This window comes from Eschrichtius robustus, chromosome 1 (assembly GCF_028021215.1).
Source record: "Eschrichtius robustus isolate mEscRob2 chromosome 1, mEscRob2.pri, whole genome shotgun sequence".
Lineage (NCBI taxonomy): Eukaryota > Metazoa > Chordata > Mammalia > Artiodactyla > Eschrichtiidae > Eschrichtius > Eschrichtius robustus.
Window position 1 is genome coordinate 34,816,548 of NC_090824.1, and position 27,614 is coordinate 34,844,161.

Consider the following 27,614-nt stretch of genomic DNA (forward strand, 5'->3'; position numbering starts at 1 on the left):
GCAGCAATCAGACAAGAGAAAGAAATAAAAGGGATCCAAATTGGAAAGGAAAAAGTAAAACTGTCACTGTTTGCAGATGACATGATACTATATATAGAAAATCTTAAAGACACCAGCAAAAAAATTGTTAGAACTAATAAATGAATTCAGTAAAGCTGCAGGATACAAAATTAATATACATATATCTGTTGTGTTTCTATACACTAACAACAAACTATCAGAAAGAGAAATCAGGAAAATAATCTCATTTACAATTGTGTCAAAAAGAAAAAAATACCTAGGAATAAACCTACCTAAGGAGGTAAAAGACCTGTACTTGGAAAACTATAATACACCGATGAAAGAAATTAAAGATGACACAAGTAGAAAGATACAATGACTGTGTCCATGAATTGGAAGAATTAATATTGTTAAAATTACCATACTACCCAAGGCAATCTACAGATTTCATGTAATCCCTATCAAAATACCAATGGCATTTATTCACAGAACTAGAATAATTTAAAAATTTGTATGGAAACACAAAAGACTGTGAATAGCCAAAACAATCTTGAGAAGAAGAACAAAGTTGGAGGTATCAAGCTCCCTGATTTCAAATTACACTACAAAGCTACAACAATCAAAACAGTATGGCACTGGCACAAAAACAGACCCATAGATCAATGAAACAGGATAGAGAGCCCAGAAATAAACCCAGACATATGGTCAATTAATCTACGATGAAGGAGGCAAGAATATACAATGGAGAAAAGACAGTCTCTTCAATGAATGTTGTTGGGAAAACTTAGACAGTTACTTGCAGAAGACTCAAACTTGCCTAATTTCTTACGCCATACACAAAAATAAACTAAAGATGGATTAAAGACCTAAGTGTAAGACCAGAAACCATAAAACTCCTAGAAGAAAACATGGGCGGTATGCTGTTTTACATTGGTTGTAGCAATATTTTTTTTGGATATGTTTCCCCAGGTAAAGGAAACAAAAGCAAAAATTAACAAATGGGACTACATTTGTTAATTAAAAAGCTTTTGCACAGAGAAGGAAACTATCAACAGAATGAAAAGGCAGACTATTGAATGGGAGAAAATATTCGCAAATGATATGACCAATAAGGGGTTAATATACAGCATATATAAATAGCTCATACAACTCAATATCAAAAAAACAAACAACCTGATTTAAAATTGGGCAGAATTGGGAGACTGGGATTCACATATATACGGTATTGATACCATGTATAAAATAGGTAACTTAACAAGAATATACTGTATAGCACAGGGAACTCAATGCATTGTGGTGACCTAAATGGGAAGGAAATCCAAAAAAAGAGGGGATATATGTATATGTATAACTGATTCATTTTGCTGTACAGTAGAAACGAACACAACATTATAAAGCAATTATACTCCAATAAAATTAATTGAAAAAAAAGACAGGCAGAAGACCTGAATAGATATTTTCCCAAATAAGATATTTAGATGGCTAGCAGGCACATGACAAGATGCTCAGCATAACTAATCATCACAGAATTGCAAATCAAAACCATAATGAGATATCAACTCATACCTGTCAGAATGGCTATTATAAAAAAGACAACAAATAACAAGTGTTGGCAAGGATATGGAGAAAAGGGGACCCTTGTGCAGTGTTGGTGGGATGTAAATTGGTGTGGCCACTATGGAGGTTCTTAAAAAATTAAAAATAGAACTACCATATGATCCAGCAATTCCACTTCTGGGTAGTTTTCCAAAGAAAACAAAACCACTAATTTGAAAAGATATATGCGCCGCTATGTTCACTGTAGCATTATTCACAATAGTGAAGATACGTAAGCAATTAAGTGTCCATTGATAGATAAATGGATAAAGAAGAGATGGTGTGTATATACTGTATATGGAATACTACTCAGCCATAAAAATGAATGGAATCTTGCCATTTGTGACAACATGGATAGACCTAGAGGGTATTATGCTAAGTGAAATAAGTCAGACAGAGAAAGACAAATACTCTATGATTCACTTACATGTGGAATCTAAAAAACAAGACAAATGAACATACATATCAAAACAGAAACAGAGTCATAGATACAGAGAACAAACAGGTGGTTGCTAGAGGGGAGGGGATGGGGGGATGACTGTAATAGGTGAGGGCAATTAAGAGGTAAAAACTTATAAAATAAATGAGTCAAAGGGATAAAATGTACAGTGTGGGAATACAGTCAATAATAATATATCTTTGTATGGTAACAGATGGTAACTAATCTTATTATGGTGATCATTTTGTAATGTATAGAAATATTGAGTCACTATGTTGTATACCAGGAACTAACATAGTGTTGTAGGTCAATTACACTTAACAAACAAACAAACAAACCCATAGAAAAAGAGAGGGACTTGTGATTACCAGAGGCCGGTGGTGAGAGGAGGGGGAATTGGATGAAGGTGGTGGAAAGGTACCAACTTCCAGTTACAAGATAAATAAATACTAGGGATGTAATGTACAACATGATTAATATAACTAACACTGCTGTATGTTATACATGAAAGTTGTTAAGAGAGTAAATCCTAAGAGTTCTCATCACAAGGAAAAAATGGTTTTTTCTTTTCTTTTATATCTATACGAGATGATGGATGTTCACTAAATTTATTGTGGTAATCATTTCATGATGTAGTCAGATGATTTTTAAAAATTTTTTATTGGAGTATAGTTGATTTACAATGTTGTGTTAGTTTCAGGTGTACAGTAAAGTGAATCAGCTATACACATACATATATCCACTCTTTTTAGATTCTTTTCCCATAGAGGTCATTAGAGAGTATTGAGTAGAGTTCCCTGTGCTATACAGTAGGTCCGTATTAGTTATCTACTTTATATATAGTAGTGTGTATATGTCAGTCCCAATCTCCCAATTTATTCCTCCCCCATGTTTCCCACCTTGTAACCATAAATTTGTTTTCTGTATCTGTGACTCTATTTCTGTTTTGTAAAGAAGTTCATGTGTATCATTTTTTTAGATTCCATATATAAGTGATATCGTATATGATATTTTTCTTTCTCTGTCTGACTTATTTCACTCAGTATGACAATCTCTAGGTCCATCCATGTTGCTGCAAATGGCATTATTTTGTTCTTCTTTATGGCTGAGTAATATTCCATTGTATATATGTACCACATCTTCTTTATCCGCTCCTCTGTCGATGGGCATTTAGGTTGCTTCCATGTCTTGGCTATTGTAAATAGTGCTGCAATGAACACTGTGGTGCATGTATCTTTTCAAATTATGATTTTCTCTGGATATATGCCCAGGGCAGAAGACCTAAATAGACATTTCTCCAAAGAAGACATACAGATGGCCAAGAGTCACATGAAAAGATGCTCAACATCACTAAATATTAGAAAAATGCAAATCAAAACTACAATGAGGTATCACCTCACACTGGTCAGAAAGCCATCATCAAAAAGTCTATAAACAATAAATGCTGGAGAGGGTGTGGAGAAAAGGGAACCCTCCTACACTGTTGATGGGAATGTAAATTGGTACAGTGCTATGGAGAACAGTATGGAGGGTCCTTAAAAAACTAAATATAGAACTACTATAAGTCAAATGATTATACTGTACACCTTAAACTTATATAGTGCTGGATGCCAATTATATCTCAATAAAAGTGGAAAAAAATTGTATCTGCCTTAAGTTACTGTAATCCTGATTCTGGGATAAATTTTTTTTTGCTTTATCACATAGTCTACTATAGAAGTCAAAACAAAGACAGATCCTTTACCCAAGATTAGATTTTATGGACTTCAGACAGAGTATTCAGAATGCAAATGCAGTTTTATTTTAAAATATTTAATATAAACACACAGATGGACAACAGCTGCTAATTAGTTTCCTGCTTCATCTGTTACACCAACTGTGAGCTGTATCATTTTAGGATGAATGAAGATGACAGCAGGAGAGCTGGAAAAAAATTCTAGGATTTGGAGATTAAAACAATAATGGCAGTTGATCATACCAAGATAACAAAAAAAAATAGTTAAGGATAAACTAATCATATACTAATTTCTTCAGAGGTCAAGGATAAATTCCTGAACTATAAATATTTTCTGGGTGTCTACTTCACGTATAGGATCAAACTATATACTACTACATATAGTCATCATTTAGTCCTCCTTCAGTCCCACTGGGTTTTCAGGTACTATGGAGTCATATAAAACAGAATAAAGCATGGTCACTGCCTTTAAATGTACAAACCAGTGCAGAAAACATGTGACAAAATTTAGAAAACTGAATAAAATGAGCAAATAAATTAACACTGATTGAACTTAAAATACATTAATTAAAGTGAAAATACATATAAAAAGAAATGTTATAAATGTTGAGTGGAATAGAATGATCAGAATTGGTTTGGGATAATTAGAAAAGGCTTTCTGGACATATTACTCTTTATGGGAGTCAGGTCATGTGAGAAAAACATTTCGAAAATTACAGTAATACCTAGAGGTAATTCTTGGAAGAAACAGTAACATCAACTGTAATAGCAGCTCTTAAGGATTAAAAGAGGCAAATGTAGTAGCCACTAAAAAGTCTGTCATTAAGAATGGGAAGAATCTCTTGTCAATAAACACGTTTGTTATGGTAAAAAAAAATATTTTCGGTTAACCAATAGAAAATGAGAGACATCTGTTGATAAATGATCAGAAAATAAATCTATTATGTTGACTTAAAAATTAAAACTTTATTCCATAAGGGAAGCTGGCAGTTTATAAAGAGGACAAGAACCATTTAAATTCAGATCTAAATTCTGTCTGATAATATGAAATTTCTAGTTTTATAAATTAAGCACTAGGAAGCTAGGATATGTTTGGTTCACAAATTGGAGGATGTAAGGCACTGGGCTTTGTTAAGTCTATCTTGATAATTCCTGCTAAATGTGTCAGTTTTATAAGAATCCAATTTGCTATCTCTGCACCTGTTCCCCTTCTGTTTCATGCTTCACTGGGAAGAGGCAGCTTCACAAATTGGCAGCAGCAGGAGCAGGCAATTTAAATCCAAAACATCAATTTATGACAGAACCAAGCAAGCCCAGCATGATTTGAGTGGGGCAGGCTTCTGTGATGGCAATTTTCCAGAAGGGGGAATTCTTTTCTTAATTAAGGGAATTTCCCAGCCTTTCAGGCCTTGAAAGGCTAGAAAGTCCAAGTCAGCAGTTTGGTAGCTACATTACCAAGCTGTTTCAAAACTTACACAGAAATATAAACAGCTCAATAGTTAAAACTCAGTTTTAGGAATGATATAAATTTAATCAATGCTGAACTTCATTTAAAAAAATTTCCCCGAGTGGATTTTGTGTATTTGAATCATAATTACTGCTTGGTATATTTAAGAAGTTAATGTGTAATGTTTGGATGTTAATATCTACTGAATGATTAAATCCCCCAAATCTACCCAGTTTTTACTGTTACTCTATTTCTTTTGGCCTGATAGAAATGCATGACATGTTTTATTATAGTAGTTTTTTTTTTTTTTTTAATACCTGCTGTGACCATCTAGTACTTTTTGGAGCATGAAGAGATGTACCCACTGAGAACCGAGTCCCTCACTCTGTTCCCTTTGCTACTGCACATGACAACACCTCTCAGAGATGCAGTTTTAGGCATTGAACTTGATATGTTAATTGGTTTATATTCATGAACTGGACAGATTCTTTAAAATCATCACCATCCTGCTCCTAACAATATAATGAGTCATTTTGTACTTAAATTTTCGGGTGCCAGAATGCATATATGTTACTCTGGAAAAACATTTTACCTTTTGTGAAAGATGGCTTGGGAGAATTAAAGGTGTGTGAAGTGGATGAGAGTGACAATAAAAATTATTTTTTTTGGGCTTCCCTGGTGGTGCAGTGGTTGAGAATCTGCCTGCCAATGCAGGGGACGCGGGTTCGAGCCCTGGTCTGGGAAGATCCCACATGCCGGGGAGCAACTTGGCCCGTGAGCCACAATTACTGAGCCTGCGCGTCTGGAGCCTGTGCTCGGCAACGAGAGGCCGCGATAGTGAGAGGCCCGCGCACCGTGATGAAGAGTGGCCCCCGCTTGCCACAACTAGAGAAAGCCCTCGCACAGAAACGAAGACCCAACAAAGCCATACATACATACATACATACATACATAAATAAAAAGAATGTAAGCAGACAAGAATAGCATTAAAAAAAAATTATTTTTTGGGAAAAAAAAAGATGTTAATATGTAAGATCATCTAAGCCAGTGGGAGCAGCTCCCCAACTTTTAAAGTTAGAAGCTTCCTAAATTCATTTGGAATTCTGTTCCCCCTTCCTGCCCCACATTCTTCAGAAATATAAAATGAATCATCCTAGGTGCAAAGCTTTATATCATGCATTTTTTTCTGATGTACCTCAGTTACCAATATAATTTTGTTGTCAGTGCCATATTTTCTGGTCTGCTCCTATGGCTAAGGTTTTTGTACTCACTTTGAAGGGACCCTGTAAGATTTTTCTGGACAGTTGCACAGTTGGAAGTTTCTAGGTTCCATGAAAAAGGAGGATGGTATAGGAAAAGATAGCAGAGTTGTCTAATCTAGAAGAGGTACTCCTACTAAGTGCTACAGACATAGGGTTACCAAGACATACCTTGTCCTGGATTTCATGGAGCTTACATGTTGGGAAAGAAAACAACACTGGCTCAATATGAACATATCCTTTTCCCACCCTGTTTAGGCCACATCAGGACACTGAGGGAAAAGAGAAAAAATGTAAAAACAGAGAAGCACATATGTGCTAAATGACCAATATCTTAACCAAGTCTGGCCACAACTGTCATGGCACATATAATACTCTGTACTTATGTACGTATGCAAACATCCTCATTTGTCTTAGACTTCCTCCACAGTAGGGAAACAGTAGCTCATGCTGCCTAGGAGGACAAAAGGAAGCTAACAGGTTATTGAACCAGCCACGGGGAAAAGAAAACTAGGATATCTACTGTTCCATATTCAAAGTAGAAATAGGATGTAGCTTAGAAGTATTATAGTTTACCCCTGTAAACACAAACTAATTTGTGCCAGTTTGAAATCACTAGGTTTGACTAGTTTCATATTCAGACCATATTCAGTGTCCCCCTCTTTCCTTTCCTGTTACTTCCTGGCATTTATTGAGTAGCTACCATGTGCTGGCAACGTTCTAAATGTTAAGGATAAAGCCATGAACAACTTGTTTCACATGCCCACCAGCAAGCAGTTGAGGATAGCAGTTGTTTTATTTATCATTTTACCCCTGGTATCAATATAGCTTTGCATACAGCAGACACTCAACAAATGGTCGTAAAGTGAATAAAATAAAAAATTTAAAAACACTCTCAAATAATTGTGGGTATATGCCAAGATTTAGTTATAAAGGTCTTCATCAATTACTCACAATTGAGAAAGATTAGGAACAATCTAATGTCTGACAACAAGGGATTGTATAAATCAGTCAAATTATACTTTTTGCTAGAGAATAATATGTAGGCATTAAAATGACATAGCAGAGTACTATGTAATGATATGGACAGATGTTTATGGTATACTGAGTATAAAAGTGGAGGGAAGGAAAATGGAAGGCAAAAATAAGTATAATTTCTTTGTTTTTTTAATACACATTCACATACACATAAACCGTATACATGCATAGAATTAAAGAATAGAAGAAGAGTAATGTTGGGTAACAGGATTATGTGTTAATTTCCTTTGCTTTAAAAAAAATCTATACTTTCTAAATTTTCTTCAATGAATGTTTATTTGTTCTAAGATTAAAAAGTCACATTAGGGACTTCCCTCGCAGTCCAGTGGTTAAGACCCCGTGCTTTCACTGCAGGGGGCGCGGGTTTGATCCCTGGTCAGGGAACTAAGATCCCGCATGCCATGAGGCTAGGTCAAAAAAAAAAAAAAAAAAGTTACATTAAAAATGTATACCTGGGCGGGGGGGGGGGGGTGGTTCCCAAGATGGCACAGTAGAAGGATCCAGGACTCACCTCCTCTCATAGGCACAAAAATTTTAGAATTATTTACAGAACAACTATAATGAAAAAGACCAGAACCTACCAGAAAAGATAATATAACTAAAGACATAAAGAAGGAAGCACAAAAAGATGGGTAGGAGGGGTGAAGTCACAGTATAGTCAAGACCCAAACCCCCGGGTGGGTGACATACAAATGGGAGAATAATTAAAATTGCAGAGGTGCTTCCTAAGAAGCAAGGGGTCTGAGCCCCACATCAAGCTCCCTAGCCTGGGGGTCCTGTACCAGGAAGACAAGCCCCCAAAACGTTTGGCTCTGTTGGTCAGCAGGGCTTGCTTTCAGGAGTCCCAGAGGATTGTGGGAAATAGAGACTAAACTCTTAAAGGGCACATACAAAATCTCACATGCTCTGGGACCCAGGGAAGAAGCAGTAATTTGAAAGGAGCCTGGGTCAGACCTACCTGCTGATCTTGGAGAGTCTCCTGGAGAGGCAGGAGACAACTGGAGATCACCCTGGGGAAACAGACATTGGCGACAACCATTTTTGAGAGCTTGTTCTGCTACGTGGACACTGGTGCTGGCAAATGCCATTTTGGAATCCTCCCTCTAGCTTATTAGTCTCAATACCCAGCCCCACCTCTGCCCATCAAGCTTGTAGGCACTGGTACTGTGATGCCTTGGGTCAAGCAACTAACTGAGCCAGGACACAGCTCCACTCACCAGCATACAGGCTGCCTTAAGATCCCCTGAGCCCACAGCCACCCCTGGACACAGCCCTGCCCAACTGAGGGCACAGGACCTGTCCCCACACACCACTGCATAGGCACTAGACCTGAGACCCCCAAGACTCTGCAGCCAGAGATACTGGGACCCAGTTCCACCTAGTAGTGGGCAGGCACCAGCCTCAGAATCCCCTGGGCCCTGATCCCACCTACCAGTGTGCCTGTTTTAGCCTTGGGAGCAGTCTCACCCAATAGCAGGCACCTTGGACGAGAATGCTAGGCTGGGGACAACTGCAGCTCCACAACTGTGGCAGGACCCAGACCACCCACCAGCAGGCCAACACCTGCCCTGGGACTGGCTGGGCCCCTACACTGCCCAACAGCAAGACAACACAAGCTTTGGGACACCCTGGACTCCATAGCCAGCTGTGTCAGGAAATGTCCCCACTGACCAGTGGTCTGACACCAGCTCTGGGACCACTGGGCCCTGCAGCCAAACCCTGCCAATGGGCCAGCACTAGCTCCAAGACTTGGCTTCACCCACTGGTAGGTGGGTACCAGCCCCAGGATGTCCTGGACTCCAACTTCACCCACCAGTGAGCCAGCAATAGCCCTGGGCACCCTGGGATTCTGCAGCTAGCTGTCTCATGACCCAGCCCCACCAACCAGTAGCTGGCAGCTCTGTACAAGGCAGGGCCTGGTAACCAACAAAACTGGGGGCCAGTCACACCTACCAGATCACCCAGAGTAGTCAGCCTGCTGAACCAGAAGGACCTACACAGCCCACATAGGGGACACCCCTATAGCACATAGCTCTGGTGACCAGAGGAGGGTGCACTGCTGGGATACATAGAAAGTCTTCTACAAAAGGCTACTTCTCCAAGATCAGAAAATGTAACCAACCTACCAGATACGTAGAAATAAAAAACAGCAAGTTAGGCAAAATGAGGTTAGAGGAACACGTTCCAAATGAAGGAACAAGATAAAACCCCAGAAGGAGAACTCAGTGACATGGAGATAGGCAATACACCCCAGAAAGGGTTCAAGGTAATGATCGTAAAGATAATCAAAGAACTAGGGAGAAGAATGGATGAACAGAGTGAGGAGTTAGAATTTTTTGACAATGACTTAGAAAATATAAAGAAGAACCAAACAGAGATGAAGAACATGATAACTGAAATGAAAAATACACTAGAAGGAATCAACAGTAGACTAGATGATACAGAGGAACAGATCAGTGAGCTGGAAGACAGACTAGTGGAAATCACTAAAGCTGAAGAAAAAAAAGAAAAAAGAATTAAAAAAATGAGGACAATTTAAGAGACCTCTGGGATAACATCAAATGTATTAACATTTTCATTATAGGGGTCCCAGAGTAGAAGAAGAGAAAGAAAGTGGCGAAGAACATATTTGAAGACATAACAGCTGAAAACTTCCCTAACCTGGGAAAGGACACAGACAGCCAGGCCCAGGAAGCACGGAGAGTCCCAAACAGGATCAACCCAAAGAGGACCACACCAAGACACACTAGTAATTAAAATGGCAAAATTAAAAATAAAGAGAGAATATTAAAAGCAGCAAGGGAAAAGCAATGAATAACATACAAGGGAACTCCCCTAAGGCTATCAGCTGACTTTTCAGCAGAAACTCTGCAGGCCAGAGGGAGTGGCACAATATATTTAAAGTGATGAAAGGGGAAAACCTACAACAAAGAATACTCTACCTGGCAGGACTCTCATTCAAATTTGATGAAGAGATCAAAAGTTTCACAGACAAGGAAAACATAAAGAGTTCAGCACCACCAAACCAGCTTCACAATGAATGTTAAAGGGAATTTTCTAAGTGAAAAAGAAAAGGTCACAATTAGAAACATGAAAATTATGAAAGGAAAAAGATCATCGTAAAGGCAAATATACAGTAAAAGTCAACCACATACAAAGCAAGTAAGGAGGTTAAAAGACGAAAGTAGCAAAATCATTTATATCCATGATAAGCAGTTAAGGGATTCACAAAACAAACAGACATAAAATATGATGTTAAAAATAGTAATTTTGAGGGAAGGAGAGTAAAAATCCAGGGTTGTTAAAACGTTTTTGAACTTAAGAGATCAGTAACTTAAAATAATCACGTATACATATATATATATGTAAATTGCTATATATATAAACTTCATGGTAACCACAAACCAAATATCTATAATAGATACACACACAGAAAAAGGAAAGGAATCCAAACATAACAATAAAGATAGCCATCACACCACAAGGGAAGAGAACAAAAGAGGAACGGAACAAAAAAGAACTACAAAAACAACCCCCAAGCAAGTAACAAAATGGCAATAAATACATACCTATCCATAATGACTTTAAGTGTAAATGGACTAAATGCTCCAATCAAAAGACACGGAGTGGCTTAATGAATACAAAAACAAGACTTGTATATATGCTGTCTACAAGAGACTTGTTTCAGATCTAAAGACACACACAGACTGAACATGAGGGGATGAAAAAAAGGTACTCCATGCAAACGGAAATCAAAAGAAAAGCTGGGGTAGCAATACTTATACCAGACAAAATAGATGTTGAAACGAAAATTGTACAAGAGAAAAAGAAGGATGTTACATAATGATCAAGGGATCAATACAGGAAGATATAGCAATTGTAAATATATATGCACCCAACATAGGAGCACCAAAATACATACAGCAAATATTAACAAACATAAAGGAAGAAACTTACAGTAACACAATAATAGTAGGGGACATTAACAAACCACTCACATTAATGGAAATATCATCCAGATAGAAAATCAATAAGAAAACACTGGACTTAAATGATACATTAGATCAAATGGAGTTAATGGATATATACAGAACATTCCACCCAAAAGTAGGAGAATACAAATTCTTTTCAAGTGCACATTCTCCAGGACAGATGACATGCTAGGCCACAAAACAAGCCTCGGTAAACTTAAGAAAATTGAAATAATATCAAACATCTTTTCTGACCATAATGCTATGAGACTAGAAATCAAATACAAGAAAAAAAAAACTGCAAAAAACACAAACACATGGAGGCTAAACAATATGCTATTAAACAACCAATGGATCACTGAAAAAAATGAAAGAAATAAAAATACCCGGAGACAAATGAAAATGAAAACACAATGATCCAGAATCTATGGGACTCAGTAAAAGCAATTCTAAGAGGGAAGTTTGTAGCAATACAAGCTTACTGCAGGAAACAAGAAAAATCTAAGATAAACAACCTAACCTTACACCTGAAGGAAGTAGAAAAAGAACAAACAAAAACCTAAGTTAGTTGAAGGAAAGAAATCATAAACATCAGAGCAGAAATAAAAGATATAGAGACTGAAAAAACAATAGGAAAGATCAATGAAACTAAGAGCTGGTTCTTTGAAAAGATAAGCAAAATGGGTAAAACTTTAGCCAACTCATCAGGAAAAAAGAGAGAGGACCCAAATCAATAAAATCAGAAATGAAAAAGGCAAAGTTATGACCGATACCACAGAAATACAAAGGATCATAAGAGATTACAAGAACTACTATGTACCAATAAAATGGACAACCTGCAAGAAATGGACAAATTCCTAGAAATGTACAATCTCCCAAGACTGAACCAGGAAGAATTACAAAACATGAACAGACCAACTGCCAGTAATGAAACTGAATTAGTAACCAAATAACTTCCAACAAACGAAAGTCCAGGACCAGATGGCTTCACAGGTGAATTCTACCAAACATTTAGAGAAGAATTAACACCTATCCTCCTCAAACTGTTCCAAAAAATTGCAGAGGAAGGATGCTTCTAAACTCATTCTATGAGGTCAGCATCACCCTGATACCAATACAGACAAAGATATCACACACACACAAAAATTACAGGCCAATATCACTGATGAATGTAGATGCAAAAATCCTGGACAAAATATTAGCAAACCAAATCCAACAATGCATTAAAAGGATCACACACCATGATCAAGTGAGATTTATCCCAGGAATGCAAGGCTGGCTTGATATCTGCAAATCAATCAGTGTGATACAGCACATTAACAAATTGAAGAATAAAAACTATATGATCATCTCAACAGATGCAGAAAAAGCTTTTGACAAAATTCAACATTTATGTATAATAAAAACTCTCAATAAAGTGGGTATAGAGGTTACATACCCCAACATAATAAGGCCATATATGAAAGCCCACAGCTAACATTATATTCAATGGTGAAAAGCTGAAAGCATTTCTTCTAAGATCAGGGACAAGACAAAGATGCGCACTCTCACCACTTTTCTTCACCATAGTACTGGAAGTTGTAGCCACAGCAATCAGACAAGAAAAATAATAAAAGGAATCCAAATTGGAAGGGAAGAAGTAAAACTGTCACTGTTGCAGATGACATAATACTATACATTAGAAAATCCTAAAGATGCCACCAGAAAACTACTAGAGCTCATCACTGAATTCAGTAAAGTTGCAGGATACAAAATTAATATACAGAAATCTGTTGCATTTCTATACACTAACAACAAAAGATCAGAAAAAGAAATTAAGGAAACAACCCCATTTATAATCACAACAAAAGGAATAAAATACCCAGGAATAAACCCACATAAGGAGGTAAAAGATCTGTACTTAGAAAATTATAAGACACTGATGAAAGAAATTGAAGACCACACAAACAGATGGAAAGATACACCGTGTTCATGGATTGGAAGAATTAAAACAACCACACAACACAAGGCAATCTACAGACTCAATGTAATCCTTAAAAAATACCAATGGCATTTTTCACAGAACTCAAACAAAAATTTTTAAAATTTGTATGGAAACACAAAAGACCTTGAATAGCCAAAGCAATCTTGAGAAAGAAAAACAGAGCTGGGGGAATCAGACTCCCTGACTTCAGCGTATACTACAAAGCCACAGTAATCAAAAGAGTATGGTACTGGCACAAAAACAGAAATATAGATTAATGGAACATACTAGAAAGCCCAGAAATAAACCCATGCCCCTGTGGTAGTCAATTAATCTATGACAAAGGAGGCAAGAATATACAGTGGAGAAAAGACAGTCTCTTCAATAAGTGGTGCTGGGAAACCTGGACAGCCATATGTAAAAGAATGAAAGTAGAATATTTTCTCATACTATATACAAAAATAAACTAAAAATGGATTAAAGACCTAAATGTTAGACCAGAAACCATAAAACTTCTAGAAGAAAACCCAGAACACTCTTTGACATAAATTGTAGCAATAATTTTTTGGAGTTGTCTCCTAAGGCAAAGGAAACAAAAGCAAAAATAAATAAATGGGACCTAATTAAACTCAAAAGTTTTTGCACAGCAAAGGAAACCATTGGCAAAATGAAAAAAGAACCTACTGAATGAGAAAAAATATTTGCAAATGATATGACCAATAAGGGATCAATATCCAAAATATATAAACAGCTCATACAACTCAATATTAAAAAAAACCCCAAACACCCTGATTAAAAGATGGGCATAAGAACTGAATAGACATTTTTCCAATGAAGACATATGATGGCCAAGAGGCAGAAGAAAAGATGCTCAACATCGCTAATCATCAGAGAAATGCAAATTGAAACCACAATGAGATATCATTTCACACTTGTCAAAATGGCTATCATCAAAAAGACCACAGGTAACAAATGTTGGCATGGATGTGGAGAAAAGGGAACCCTTGTACACCATTGGCGGAAATGTAAATTGGTGCAGCCACTGTGGAAGACAGTACAGAGATGCCTCAAAAAAACTAAAAATAGAACTACCATATGACCCAGCATTCCACTCCTGGGTATATATCCAAAGAAAATGAAAACATTAACTTGAAAAGATACATGCACTCTAATGTTCATAGCAGCATTCTTTACAACAGCCAAGTTTGGAAGCAACCTAAATGTCCATCAACAGGTGAATGGATAAAGAAGATGTGGTGTATATAGACTATGGAATACTACTCAGCCATAAAGAAGAATGGAGGTTTGCCATTTGCAACAATATGGCTGGACCTGGAGGGTATTACGCTTAATAATATAAGTCAGACAGAGAGAGACAAATACTGAATGTTATCGCTTTTATGTGGAATCTAAAAAATACAACAAACTAGTGAATATAACAAAACAGAAACAGACTCACAGATACAGAGAACAAACTAGTGTTTACCAGTGTGGAGAGGGAAAGGAGGAGGGACAAGATAGGGGTAGAGGATTAAGAGGTACAAACTACTATGTACAAAATAGACAAGCTACAAGTATGTATTGTATAGCACAGGGAATATAGCCAACATTTTATAATAACTATCTATGGAGTATAATCTATAACAATTTTGAATCACTATGTTGTACACCTGAAACTTGTATAATATTGTAAATCAACTATGCTGTAATGAAAAAATAAAATAGTAAATAAACAAGAAAATAAATAAAAAAGAAAAAAAGAAAATGTATACCTAGAATATCTAGAACAATGGCCTAAGAAGTTCATAATAGAACTGGACCAGGAAGAGAAGGTGATCATGTTACACCCATTTTAAAATGTTTCAGCGTCCTACTACTAATTATTGGGTTGGCCAAAAGGTTCGATCGTTTTTTTCTGTAAGGTGGCTCTAGTAGCACTTAGTTGCCTTTACCTTCATTCTAAACAATTTTGTTTGATTGTATGTGACAGCTGTCATATCAGCGTGCATTTAAAAAAAGACTTATCAAAATTTGTGAATTTTTGTGTAGGCATTTTAATATTGAAGATGGAAGAGAAAAAGCAACATTTTCGGCATATGATGCTTCATTATTTCAAGAAAGGTAAAAACGCAACTGAAATGCAAAAAAAGATTTGTGCAGTGCTGTGACTGATCCAACATGTCAAAAGTGGTTTGTGAAATTTCGTGCTGGAGATTTCTCGCTGGACGATGTTCCATGGTTGGGTAGATCAGTTGAAGTTGATAGCGATCAAATCGAGACATTGAGAACAGTCAACGCTATACCACGCGGGAGATAGCCGACATACTCAAAATATCCAAATCAAGCGCTGAAAATCATTTGCACCAGCTTAGTTATGTTAATCGCTTTGATGTTTGGGTTCCATATAAATTAAGTGAAGAAAATCTTCTTGACTGTACTTCTGCATGCGATTCTCTACTTAAACGTAATGAAAATGGTCTGTTTTTAAAACAAATTGTGACAGGCGATGAAAAGTGGATACTGTACGACAATGTGGAATGGAAGAAATCGTGGGGCAAGCGAAATGAACCACCACCAACCACACCAAAAGCCAGTCTTCATCCAAAGAAGGTGGTGCTTTATATATGGTGGGACTGGAAGGGAGTCCTCTATTATGAGCTCCTTCTGGAAAACCAAATGATTAATTCCAACAAGTACTGCTCCCAGTTAGACCAACTGGAAGCAGCACTCAACGAAAAGCGTCTGCGTCTGGCATTAGTCAACAGAAAATGCATAATCTTCCATCAGTATAACTCAAGATCACATGCTTCTTTGATGACCAGGAAAAAACTGTTAGAGCTTGGCTGGGAAGTTCTGATTCATCCGCCGTATTCACCAGACATTGCACCTTTGGATTTCCATTTATTTAGGTCTTTACAAAATTCTCTTAATGGAAAAAATTTCAATTCCCTGGAAGACTGTAAAAGGTGCCTAGAACAGTTCTTTGCTCAAAAGGATAAGTTTTGGGAAGATGGAATTATGAAGTTGCCTGAAAAATGGCAAAGGTAGTGGAACAAAAGGGTGAATATGTTGCTTGGCAAAGTTCTTGGTGAAAATGAAAAATGTGTCTTTTATTTTTACTTAAAAACTGAAGGCACTTTTTTGCCAACCCAATACAACTCCTTAAACAGCACTGAAAGACAGTATACAGTCAATAGTAAGCTGACTGCTTCAGGAGAGTCTTTTTTCGCACAGCTAGTTCCTAACTCACAGATTATGTTCCCAGAGTCTATATGAGAAATTGGCTGTTTGGAACCTGGAACACATTCCTTTAAAAATAATATTATAGATGGTGGGCAAGACTCCGGGGTAGTTAAAAACAAACAAACAAATCTTCATTTAGCTCATAATGTTACTAATATGTTGCTGAATTATGCTTTACTATTAACCTGAATTTTGGAAACAAGGTGGAAGACTGAAGAAAGAATGTTGAAATGGAAAGCATTTGTTTAAGTTATATTCCTATCTACCTCTCTAGAGTCCTTTCCTGCTGTCAAATGTACTTTTTGCCATGCCTACAGTATCTTGCTATGCTAAGGTTCTGAAGTGGTCCTGTTCAGGGTTTGCCCTATGAGTCAAAGAACTCTAAGTTCTAAGTGATTAGTTCCTGTTTATTTAGGACAGCATATTTACCCAGATGTTGGATGTCTGATTTGAACTATTAAATATTAATATGCGAATAACTCACTCTCAGGTAGAATACTTTTAAACACAAATGCACCTCTAAATATTAGATAATCAAAAAGTATAGCAAAGTGAACAGAACAAACACATTCAGCCAATGTGGAGGATATTTGGGCTTAATAAAACACCTCTCCTAAACAGACTGGATCTTGAGAGTCAGGGAATAAGGAGATTAACTGTTCCTCTAAAGTTTCTTGCTGTTCATGGCTTTTCCCCTTTCACTTCTCAAAAAGCTTTCTCTCCCTTCCCTTCTCTTAAAAGTACTGACAGAGGAGCTTAGATGGTGAGTAGGGGAAAGGTTAGAATAGGGTAGCCATTTGTGAATCTCAGTCATTTGTAAATTGAATTAATGTAGGTCTGAATACCAAATTACCATTATTTACATTGCATGCACGCTCTCTTCTCCTCTTTCCCATTCTCCTCTCTTCACTCCTTCCCACCCCCTGGAAGATACTATGAACTTGTTATAACAAATTACCTAAAGGTAATAAATGCTGCAAAAGTGGCTCTAGTAGTTGTGGGAGGAAAGATAAAAGAAGAAATTATAAAAGGAAGGGGCTTTTCTCTTTATGGAAGGGAGAGGTGTCTATTTTACAGTGAATAAGAAGCTTTATTTAGGGGTCCAGAAAGTAAACTTGAGCTACTGTAATAAATCCTCCTGCCTTTTTCCCCCACTTCTATATCACCTAAAGATCTAGAATTTTGCAACTCAAGTCCTTATAATTCATTCATACACATAGTCAATATTTAATTCAAAATTTAAACTAAATTTTCCTCTCTGGCTTTTGAAATATTGACAGTAACTATTTACTTAGGGGTTTTATCTATTAAAATGGATATAGAATATTTAGTTTATTAACCTTAGTATTAATAAATTGTGGGTGCTAAGCCCAGTTAAGAGGGCAGCATGGTACAGCAAAAGGAGAAAGACCCTGGAGTTAGACAGGCCTAGGCTGGACTCCTCATTCTGTCTTTTACTAGTTGTATGACTCTGAACAGCTTATTTAATTTTTTTGAGCTTCAGTATTATTATCTACAAAATGGGGATAAAAGACACTTATCTGGATCGGTTGTTTCATGAGGCCTAAATAAGATAAGTAAGTGAAAGAATGTAGTATAGTACTATATATATAGTAGGTAGTAAGTAAAGATTAGTATCTTTCCAGGAAAAGACTGGCATGTTTGGAGTGAGGAGGCTGGAGAAAATGGATGTGGATTGGGTGGGGAGGAAAGACAGGAGTGAAACAGAATTGAAAACTTTTGTAGTTCTTACTAATAACTATCTTATTCATTTCTGTAGTACCAAAGACTGAGACAACATCTGATATAGCATAACCCTTCATAAAAGTTTGTTGGATTATTAGAGTATACTTACCCATATATAATAAAACCCCAATTCTGCCACAAGTATATAGTTGGCACCTTAGAAAGATCATATTTGTAGCAGAATAGAGGGTGAATTAGAGGAGAACAAGACTTGAGGCAGGGAGACCAGTGAAGAGGATAGCCTCATGTGTCTAGACAAAAAGTAAACAGAGCCCCAAACTAAGCCAGGATGGTAGAAATGAAGAGATAGGAACGTACAGAAGAAGTACTGATGAGGGAAACTGTATGGGATTTAAATACAGGGCTGAGTGAGAGACAGAAGCTTTCCAATCAGGTTTCTTCTGGCTCGGGTGACTGGGTGGCTGGTGGGCGCAGTCACTGAGCTAGAAGAACTCAAAGAAATGGAGTAAGATGGTAGTGGGAGGCGCAGTGAGAAAGGAAAGGAGGGATAATGAATTTAATTTTACATGTTGAATTTGCTCTGCCTATTGAACTTAAAGAAAATATACCTAGTAAGCAGGTGGATCTAGGCATGGAGCTCAAGACAGAGATAAGATCTGGGAGTCATTAGCATACAGAATTAGAAGGAAAAAAGGTCAAGGGTGAGCCATGGTGACACTTAGATTTGGGAATGAGCATAGGAAGAGAAGCTGCCAAAACAAGAAAGAATAAACTACAAATGGAGAATGAAGAAGTTGAAATGGTGTATTGCTGGAGAGGGATGTAAAATTGTGGTAGAGAGACCTAATAGCTGGGTTACGCAGGCATTTTATTTGTGTTTACAGACACATACCATTTCAATGAGGCTTTGCAATCCAGATGAAGATGAATCAACACTGACACCCTTCTGTTCTACGTAATAGCCTTCATAATGTCTTTCAATTTAATCTCTTTTTTAAAAATTCTACTTCCAAATTTGAGCATAAGCTCTGGAACTTTCTAAAACATCTTATTACTAGGCTGTAATTTATAGTGCATTTACAGTACATGTAATTTTAAGGACAAGATCTATATCTATTTCAGTTTTGAATCTTCAAGAGCCTTTGGCTTAAAATTCATAGTAGAATCATGATTAAGTTTACCACACCCTTGTTACTTCCTGTGATCCATGGACCAGTGGCTTGGTATTCTTGGGAACTTGTTAGAAATGCAAAATCTTGGTTCACTCCAGATTTGCTGAATCACAATCAGCATTTTTAATAAGATCTCCAGGTGATTCAAATAGGTACACAATAAATACTTCCTGACTAACTGAACAAAGAATAAACAAACTGTACTGTTGTTCTTATTTTTAGTAGGTCTCCAACTTTAGCTCATGTGATACAACTTGGGCAAATTCTCTTTCCAAAATATGGTTTACTATGTTAATTCTGCTTTTGAAAAAAGCTGCAAATTTAACCAAATTGGGTAGTGCTGCCTGGATTACAAAGCCTTTCAAAATCTGGCTTCAAATTTCTACCAAATTTACACATATCATCCTTCTACCTGAACCTCCTACTCTAAACAGTCTGGCCTGACCTGAGTAAACTATTCTTTCTACTTCTCTATTTTTGTTCATTCCCTGTTTCCTACTTGGTTAACATACTCTCTTTTTCTAAATACACAAATCCTATTTATCCTTCCTGTTCTAGCTAAAACGAAATATCTTCAAAATGATATTATCTTGTCTTCATAATGAGAATTGTGGATTATTAATTTCAAGAAACTCAGATTCCATTTCCACCTCTGCCACTAACTTGTATATATTGCTGGGCAAGTTCAATGAACATCTCTGGGTTTAAAAGCTTGTCTTTTTCATACACAAGGCCAATAGGCACATGAAAAGATGCTCAACATTGCTAATCATTGATAAATGCAAATCAAAACCACAATGAGATATCACTTCACACTTGTCACAATGGTTTTTATCAAAAAGACCACAAGTAACAAATGTTGGTGAGAATGTGGAGAAAAGGGAACCCTCCTATGCTGTTGGTGGGAATGTGAATTGGTACAGCCACTGTGGAAAACAGTATGGAGGCTTCTCAAAAAACTAAAAATTGAACTACCATATGACCCAGCCATTCCATTCCTGGGTATATATCCCAAAACACTAATTTGAAAAGATACATGTACCCCAGTGTTCATAGCAGCATTATTTATAACAGCCAAGATATGGAAGTAAACTAAATGTCCATCAGCAGATGAATGAATAAAGAAGATGTGGTATATACAATGGAATACTACTCAGCCATGAAAAAGAAAAAAACTTTTGCCATTTGCAACAACATGAATGGACCTGGAGTGTATCATCCTTAGTGAAATAAGTCAGACAGAGAAAGACAAATACTGTATGATATCACTTATATGTGGAATCTAAAAAATAAAACAAACTAGTGAGTATAACAAAACAGAAACAGACTCACATATATAGAAAACAAACTAGTGTTTACCGGTGGGGAGAGGGAAGAGAAGAGGGATTAAGGAGTAGAGGATTAAGAGGTACAAACTACTATGTATAAAATAAATAAGCTACAAGGATGTATTGTATAGCACAGGAATACAGCCAATATTTTATAACTTTAAATGGTGTATAATCTATAAAAATTCTGAATCACTATGTTGTACACCTGAAACTAATATAACATTGTAAATTATACCTCAATCAATTTTTTTTTACATTATAAAAAAATTTGTCTTTTTAAAGAAAAACGCTAGGAACCACAATAGTATTGTGTTCCACACAATGAGAGAAAATATGTCTAAGGAATGTGTTTTAATATTCACATAATACTTAAAAATGAATGTTTTAAAAATACAGTTAATGCTCACGTATTTGAAGCACCCCTCCCATAATCTCCACTGTACCCTCTTTTTAAATGAAATGTACAAGAAACAAAGGCAAAATTCATCCAGGTCAATCCAAATAAGTTATAGAGTCTTACCCTTCAAGTTTAACATTTATTGTTAAAGTCATGGTAGGTGATAAGAATAAGAGCTAAGAAGTAGAATCATACAGAATTTAAACCCAGACTGAAACCTTTTAAAAATAACAAGAATAGCACTCTTACTCCCTACTCTTATCTGGCATAGCTGAGTAAGGGTTCTGTGCTTGCTGACATTCTTGAGCTATTTCTCTCCCTGCTTTAAACATAGGGTAGTTTCTCCCATGACCCTGCTTGTTTCCCTGGAGAGCTTCACATAGAGGCTTCTGTATAACAACATTTGCTTTCATTAGCAAACGGCTATATAGGAAAGAGAAGAATGAAGAGGGAGACAACCTTCACAGAATATCAACAGGCTGCAGATTAAATATACCTTGTTTCCTTTGCTAAATTCACAGCACAGATTTCCATCTGAACAGTTATAAATTCTTTCCTCCCACATTCCACCTCTGCATTTTAAACCATTTACTCTGGGCCTCTTCAATACAGCACTCTAAGACTGAGAAAGTTTAGATTTGCATCAATTGTATTTTTAAAAAATTGTTCTCAGTTTTATGTAAGGTATTCAATCCAAGAAAAGAATATACTAAAGATGTGCATATTCTCAAAATTGCCTATATCTTGTTCATAAGTTTTGTTGTTCTTTATATGTTGTTTTCAAGGGACATTTTGAAGTTACATGTAATAGCAACATTAATTATTAGGAAATGTCTACAACAAATCAACAGCTGGTCCTAGAAAATCAAATATTAGCATATCAACATAGGAACCTTTCAATGGTGTTTTGGCCTTTATAGTAAGGTAATGGCAGCATATATAGTATATATCAAGTTAGCTTTTTTTTTAATACAGAAGTACAACATTAGGAGGAGAGAATGAACAGAATTATAGTCAAGACAGCATAAGGTAAAAATGATACACACAAACAAAAAGCACCTTTTACCTTATAATAGTTCTTAGAGCTCATTAATGCACTTGGAGGCAGGGCCAGAGTCAGCGGTGGCTGGGAAACAAATTCTAAATCTGGTGCATTTGTTCTCTAGAGTTTCAGGCCTGTTTTTTGCTATTGGAACTCTTGGGTTCATCCTACCTCCTCTCAGAAATTAATTTTTGCCTTCTTTAAAGGTGTATCTGCATCAGGATAATTTTTAGATGCTTGAAGTTTATATATATGAAAGGATGGGTTACTAGTCAGGTCCAAATTCAACCCTACCCGCTTTTTTTCACTGGGTTCTTTCTATCCCTTCCCAGGGCTACGGAGCCTGGGTCAGGGTGATACCAGGTAACCTGCAGCACTGGCTTCACCAGCATGGGTTCTAAGTTGGCTGGTTACTTACCTATGGACTTCTCTACAACTAAACTTTCAGGTAAATACAAATGGTGAATTAAAAAAAAAAAAAAGATGTTTGAAAATATGTGTAACAGACTCTACTCCAGTGTCCAGAGAGAAAGAAAAAAAATCAGGAGGAAAGAAGAGAAGCTTAAAAGGTGAGATTAACATAAAAACGACTGCCTTTCAGGTTACTAGCAAGACGCTGTGTTCCAGGTTTGGACTACACTGTGTCCAGTTTGAGCCTAAACTGGGGTTTACAGGAGTCCCAGCATACCTTGTGAAATGGTAGGGTAGAGCCTCTTCAAGAGCATATTTGAGCCCTGGGATAGCACTCATCTTAAGGGAAGGAGGATCCAGGCATAATGAGCTTTGCTCAGTGACAAGATGGTGATAAGACAGAAAGGGGCAATTATGGGTGACAGATACATCAGGGCATCCATCACTCAGATTTGTCTCCTAGCTTTGTCTCCAGCAGGCTGTTGTTTGAGTGTTACTAAGAGCAGGCACACCTCTGGTGAACTGGAAATAGTGCCTGGTGAAACATGGCTGAACAGCAGTGTTGCATGGAAGTGGGATGCTCAGAAAGAGCAGACTTGTTTTTGATTGCATGTGCAGCTGGAGCTGGAGACGCAGTTGGAAATTTACAGAAATAGTTGGGGAATTTAGCAGAGAGCTGAGTTAATTTAGTAAATGGGGTAATATGGTCTCAGAGATGGGCAATTATAGTCAATGTGCCTCCCTTTGTATTTACAAGTGGGTGAAGCTTGGAGAAACTCAGGTTACATAAAAATACAAAAATCAATATAAAAGTCCTAGAAAATAATTGTACTTAAACTTCAAAGAATCAGTTAGTACTAATTTTGACATTTCCCTCTTACTCTTCTCACCCATGTCTTCCCTTTCTTTTTTTTTTTTGCATATACTACATTGTTTATGGATATTTTTGTATGTAACAGAAGCATAAAACATCGACTAGAAATATACTCAACAAATTTATGATATAGTTGCCTTTAGGAAGGGTGAAAGGGAATGAAACTTCCCTATCTTTCTTGACATAAGTAAAAGTATGAATAGGAATAACACCCAAAGCAGAGCAACATATTTCTCCTATTGTAAAAGGCATTCCAGGAAAATGTCTATCGCTAAAGGACATAGACATCTCCATAATTCTTTGACTTCTGAAGAATGAAATAAGTGAAAATTATGGTATTAAATTTCTTTCTCTTTAGCAACAATCCCGCCTAGTTAGTACTCCCAAATTCATATTTGTACAATAACAACTTCAAAATAAAATCCAATACTTACTTGTCTCCCACAATTCCCAAGTTGATTGTGGGGTAACCATGTTCCTGAATTGTTGCTAAGAGGGTTGAACGATTGCTGTCTCGAATCTTTCCTGGTAAGAGGTCATCTTCAGGATTTAGCAGCTACAAAGCCAAAAAAAAAAAACCACTACAAATTATTTTCTTAGGATAATATTGCCTATTGTTAATGGGAAAAAAATAGATCTAGTAAACAGAGTTTAGCACATCTAGCACCTATAGCAGTATCTGGCCCATAGAAGATATATGCTCAAAGGATCTTTTTTTTTTTTTTTAAATTAATTAATTAATTAATTTTTGGCTGTGTTAGGTCTTCGTTTCTGTGCGAGGGCTTTCTCTAGTTGCGGCGAGCGGGGGCCCCTCTTCATCGCGGTGCGCGGGCCTCTCACTATCGTGGCCTCTCTTGTTGCAGAGCATAGGCTCCAGACGCACAGGCTCAGTAGTTGTGGCTCACGGGCCCAGTTGCTCCGCGGCATGTGGGACCTTCCCAGACCAGGGCTCGAACCCGTGTCCCCTGCATTGGCAGGCAGATTCTCAACCACTGCGCCACCAGGGAAGCCCTCAAAGGATCTTTGATAAATATTGAAAGCATAGGAGGATGAGAAAACATTCCTCCAGAATTAAAAAACATGCAGAAATTTAAGTGGTGACTAAACAGCAGGCCAAATATCATACCAGCTTTGGCTCCAATTTGACAAAATAGTGCTCTGGAGATAGCTGCCTTTCTACTGGTTGGCTGTTTACTGGGTCAAATTAAAAAAAAAAAAAAACAACTTTCTTTTTTCCTCCCACTATTATTTTCTAATCTGTCCTTCACTGAGAATATTTGAGGAAGAGACTGTGTGATATGATATTCTCAAGTCTGAAGAGAATGATCATTTATCTTTTCTTTCAAGCCTTTTGATCTCTTTTGTGAAGTGGTATCAGTAGTACCGAAGAAGTTAAACTTATTTGAAGGAGAGGGAGCCAGATAGCTTGTCTCTATTAGCAAACTTAAACAAGTAATACTTAACTGCACACACCCATGATTCCATGACTTTGAATTGAATCACCCTTAAGAGATTTAATATCTACTATTATATGTCAATGAAGAAAATTATAAGAAGCTTATTTTATGTTAGGATGTTCCAATGAGGCAGTGTAGCGTAGTAGCAAGAGTCTACCTTATTCAGATAACGTTCAAATTCAAGTTGCCCAAACACATTATGCCATAATTTTCTCATTTATAATATATAGTAATAAAACTACCTTGAAAGGCAGTTGTTAGGACTGAGATAATGAACACTCAGTTAACATAGATAAATATACAATAAAAACAATTCTCTGTCCTTTCTTTATGATACATGATATTGAAAGAGCACCTAATTCCCCCCAATTGTTCTCATATTGTTACTCCTAGATGCTAGTATGGATGGAATCAGTTTATAACGTGAACACAGATTTACATTTATTAGATTATAAAATACTTAAGAGTAGGAGGTCCCTAACACACACAGACACACACAACATGCAAATTTAATTTACACAATTTTAAGATGTACTTTGATTTCAGAAAACTACAAAATGAAAAAAAAAGTGCATCTTTGAAGTGAGAAAATCTGGAATATTATCTAAGAGGTTGAAGGCAAGCCTGCACATTTCAGATGCTTAGGCTGTTAATATGGCCAATACCCAGGGTTTTGTATCTCAGTTCTGCCAAACAATGACCTCAAGCCCCTTTAGTCTTCCTTCTGACTCATTAGTGATACCATGTGGCTGGACCTTTGGCTTTATGTTGGAAAAGTAGTAGCTTTGCCAACAACTGTCCCCTTAAAATATCTGCAGAAAAACTTTGATCATCTTATTCACTGTCACCTGGGAGACTTCCCTTCAAATACTGCACTAATCTAACTTAATCAGATCCCATGTGACACTGCAGCCCACTTTCATCCTTAGTCACTGGCAGAGCTTGGAAAATTGCTATTGCAGTACTAATACAGATTAATTTTCTGATCTTAATTAACACACAGTTATTGAACTTATAATTTTATAAGGCCAAGGCTTGCAGCTTTTAAACTCCATTAATCAGACAAGTTGCTGCAGAAAGAAAACTGAACGGTTATATAATATTTTTTTCACAAAGGGTACTGACCACCAACTGAGTAATAAGATTTCCCCGTTATTGGGGTGGTTTCTTTGCCATTCATGTTCCTCTCTGTTATTTTGCTGCACACAGTTCCAGAAATAATAGAACAATTAGCGATCACTGGAGAACCAGTTGCTTATCTGTAAAACTGACATAATGAAATAATAGCTAGTTAAGTGAGGGTATGGGATTTCCAGTGCATTTTAAGTATTTTCAAAGAAAACACACAGAATCGAATGGAAGATTATAAGGTTTCATATACTAGAATAAATTCACAATATTCCTCTTTAAAAATGTAATCTTATCTTCCAGCTTCTTATACTTCTAGTCATCTCTGGAATGATGCCTGAAACTTATTCTAGTTAAAATATAAAAGGAAAAATACAATATAAAGTAAAATAAAACATAACCCAAAACAAACAAAAAAACGAAAACATAACCCATTATCTTCATACCTTGTTACTTTCTTATCTACCACATACTAAATTTCAATTTCCTGTTTCTGTTATTGTCAATGGTGCCACTGTATTTCCAGCTTTCAAACATTTAGCCTTTGATTTTTTTCCTTTGTAGTCCACTATCTTCCCAAAGGTTTCAATCCTTAATCCTTACTCCATCTCCTTTTTTTTTTTTTTTTAATATTTTGCTGCTTTATACACAGGAATCCATCTCCTCCTTGACACTACATTTTCATTCACTCTCTTATCAACCCTCTCCATCCCCCAATTTCAGGCATTGAATATATCTGAATTTCTGCAAAAGCCTTATAATTGGCTATCTTGCCGACAGACTCTTTCCTTCTGAGAAATAAAATAGACACATCTACTTGCAAAACTGTACAATTACTTGCATAACAGGTAAACTGTACCAAACTATGATATGTAACAAACTATCTTAAGTCAAATTGTTATAACATAAGCTTGTTCAGACCTGTATGTTCCTATAAGATTATGGACAATTAGAGACCACGGTAACTCCATATGGACTCGTGCTCCAAAGATAAAATGAAATTGTTTCAGCAACTCACCTATTTTACAAAATGTGATCAGTCTCTGCCTAGACCGTACTTACTAACTACCTTAAAACCACCTCATGACCAATTCCAGTCCTCAAAATCCTGTAACTATCCTTCTGTAACTTCCTCCTCTTGAGACACTACTGAGACTCTCAAGGTGATGCTCTTCCTTGCTCAGAAACTTTAATATATCCAGCTTTGTATGATCAACAGGCTTCCCTGGTGGCCTCTGTATTAGGACAATGATGGTCATGACGGTCCCTACCAACACTTAGGCAAGACCTCATGCCACCACTATTCTCATATTGGTTACATTGCACTTCACTGAGGTCTTTTGAGCCTCTTTGCTCAGGGGAGTCTTTATGATGGTAAGTCCAGCACTTACATTAAACTCTGAT

At 36.7% G+C, this 27,614-nt stretch overlaps 1 protein-coding gene across 2 annotated transcripts in view; it reads right to left on the reverse strand.

Annotated features, from left to right (window-relative positions):
• The window catches only part of GPHN (gephyrin), a 632,089-nt gene that overhangs the window by 40,242 nt on the left and 564,233 nt on the right, over window positions 1-27,614 (reverse strand). For both annotated transcript variants that reach the window (XM_068543944.1, XM_068543950.1), the window contains one exon: window positions 24,060-24,181. In XM_068543944.1, coding sequence (XP_068400045.1) covers window positions 24,060-24,181 — 122 coding nt within the window. The remainder of the gene's footprint in view (window positions 1-24,059; window positions 24,182-27,614) is intronic.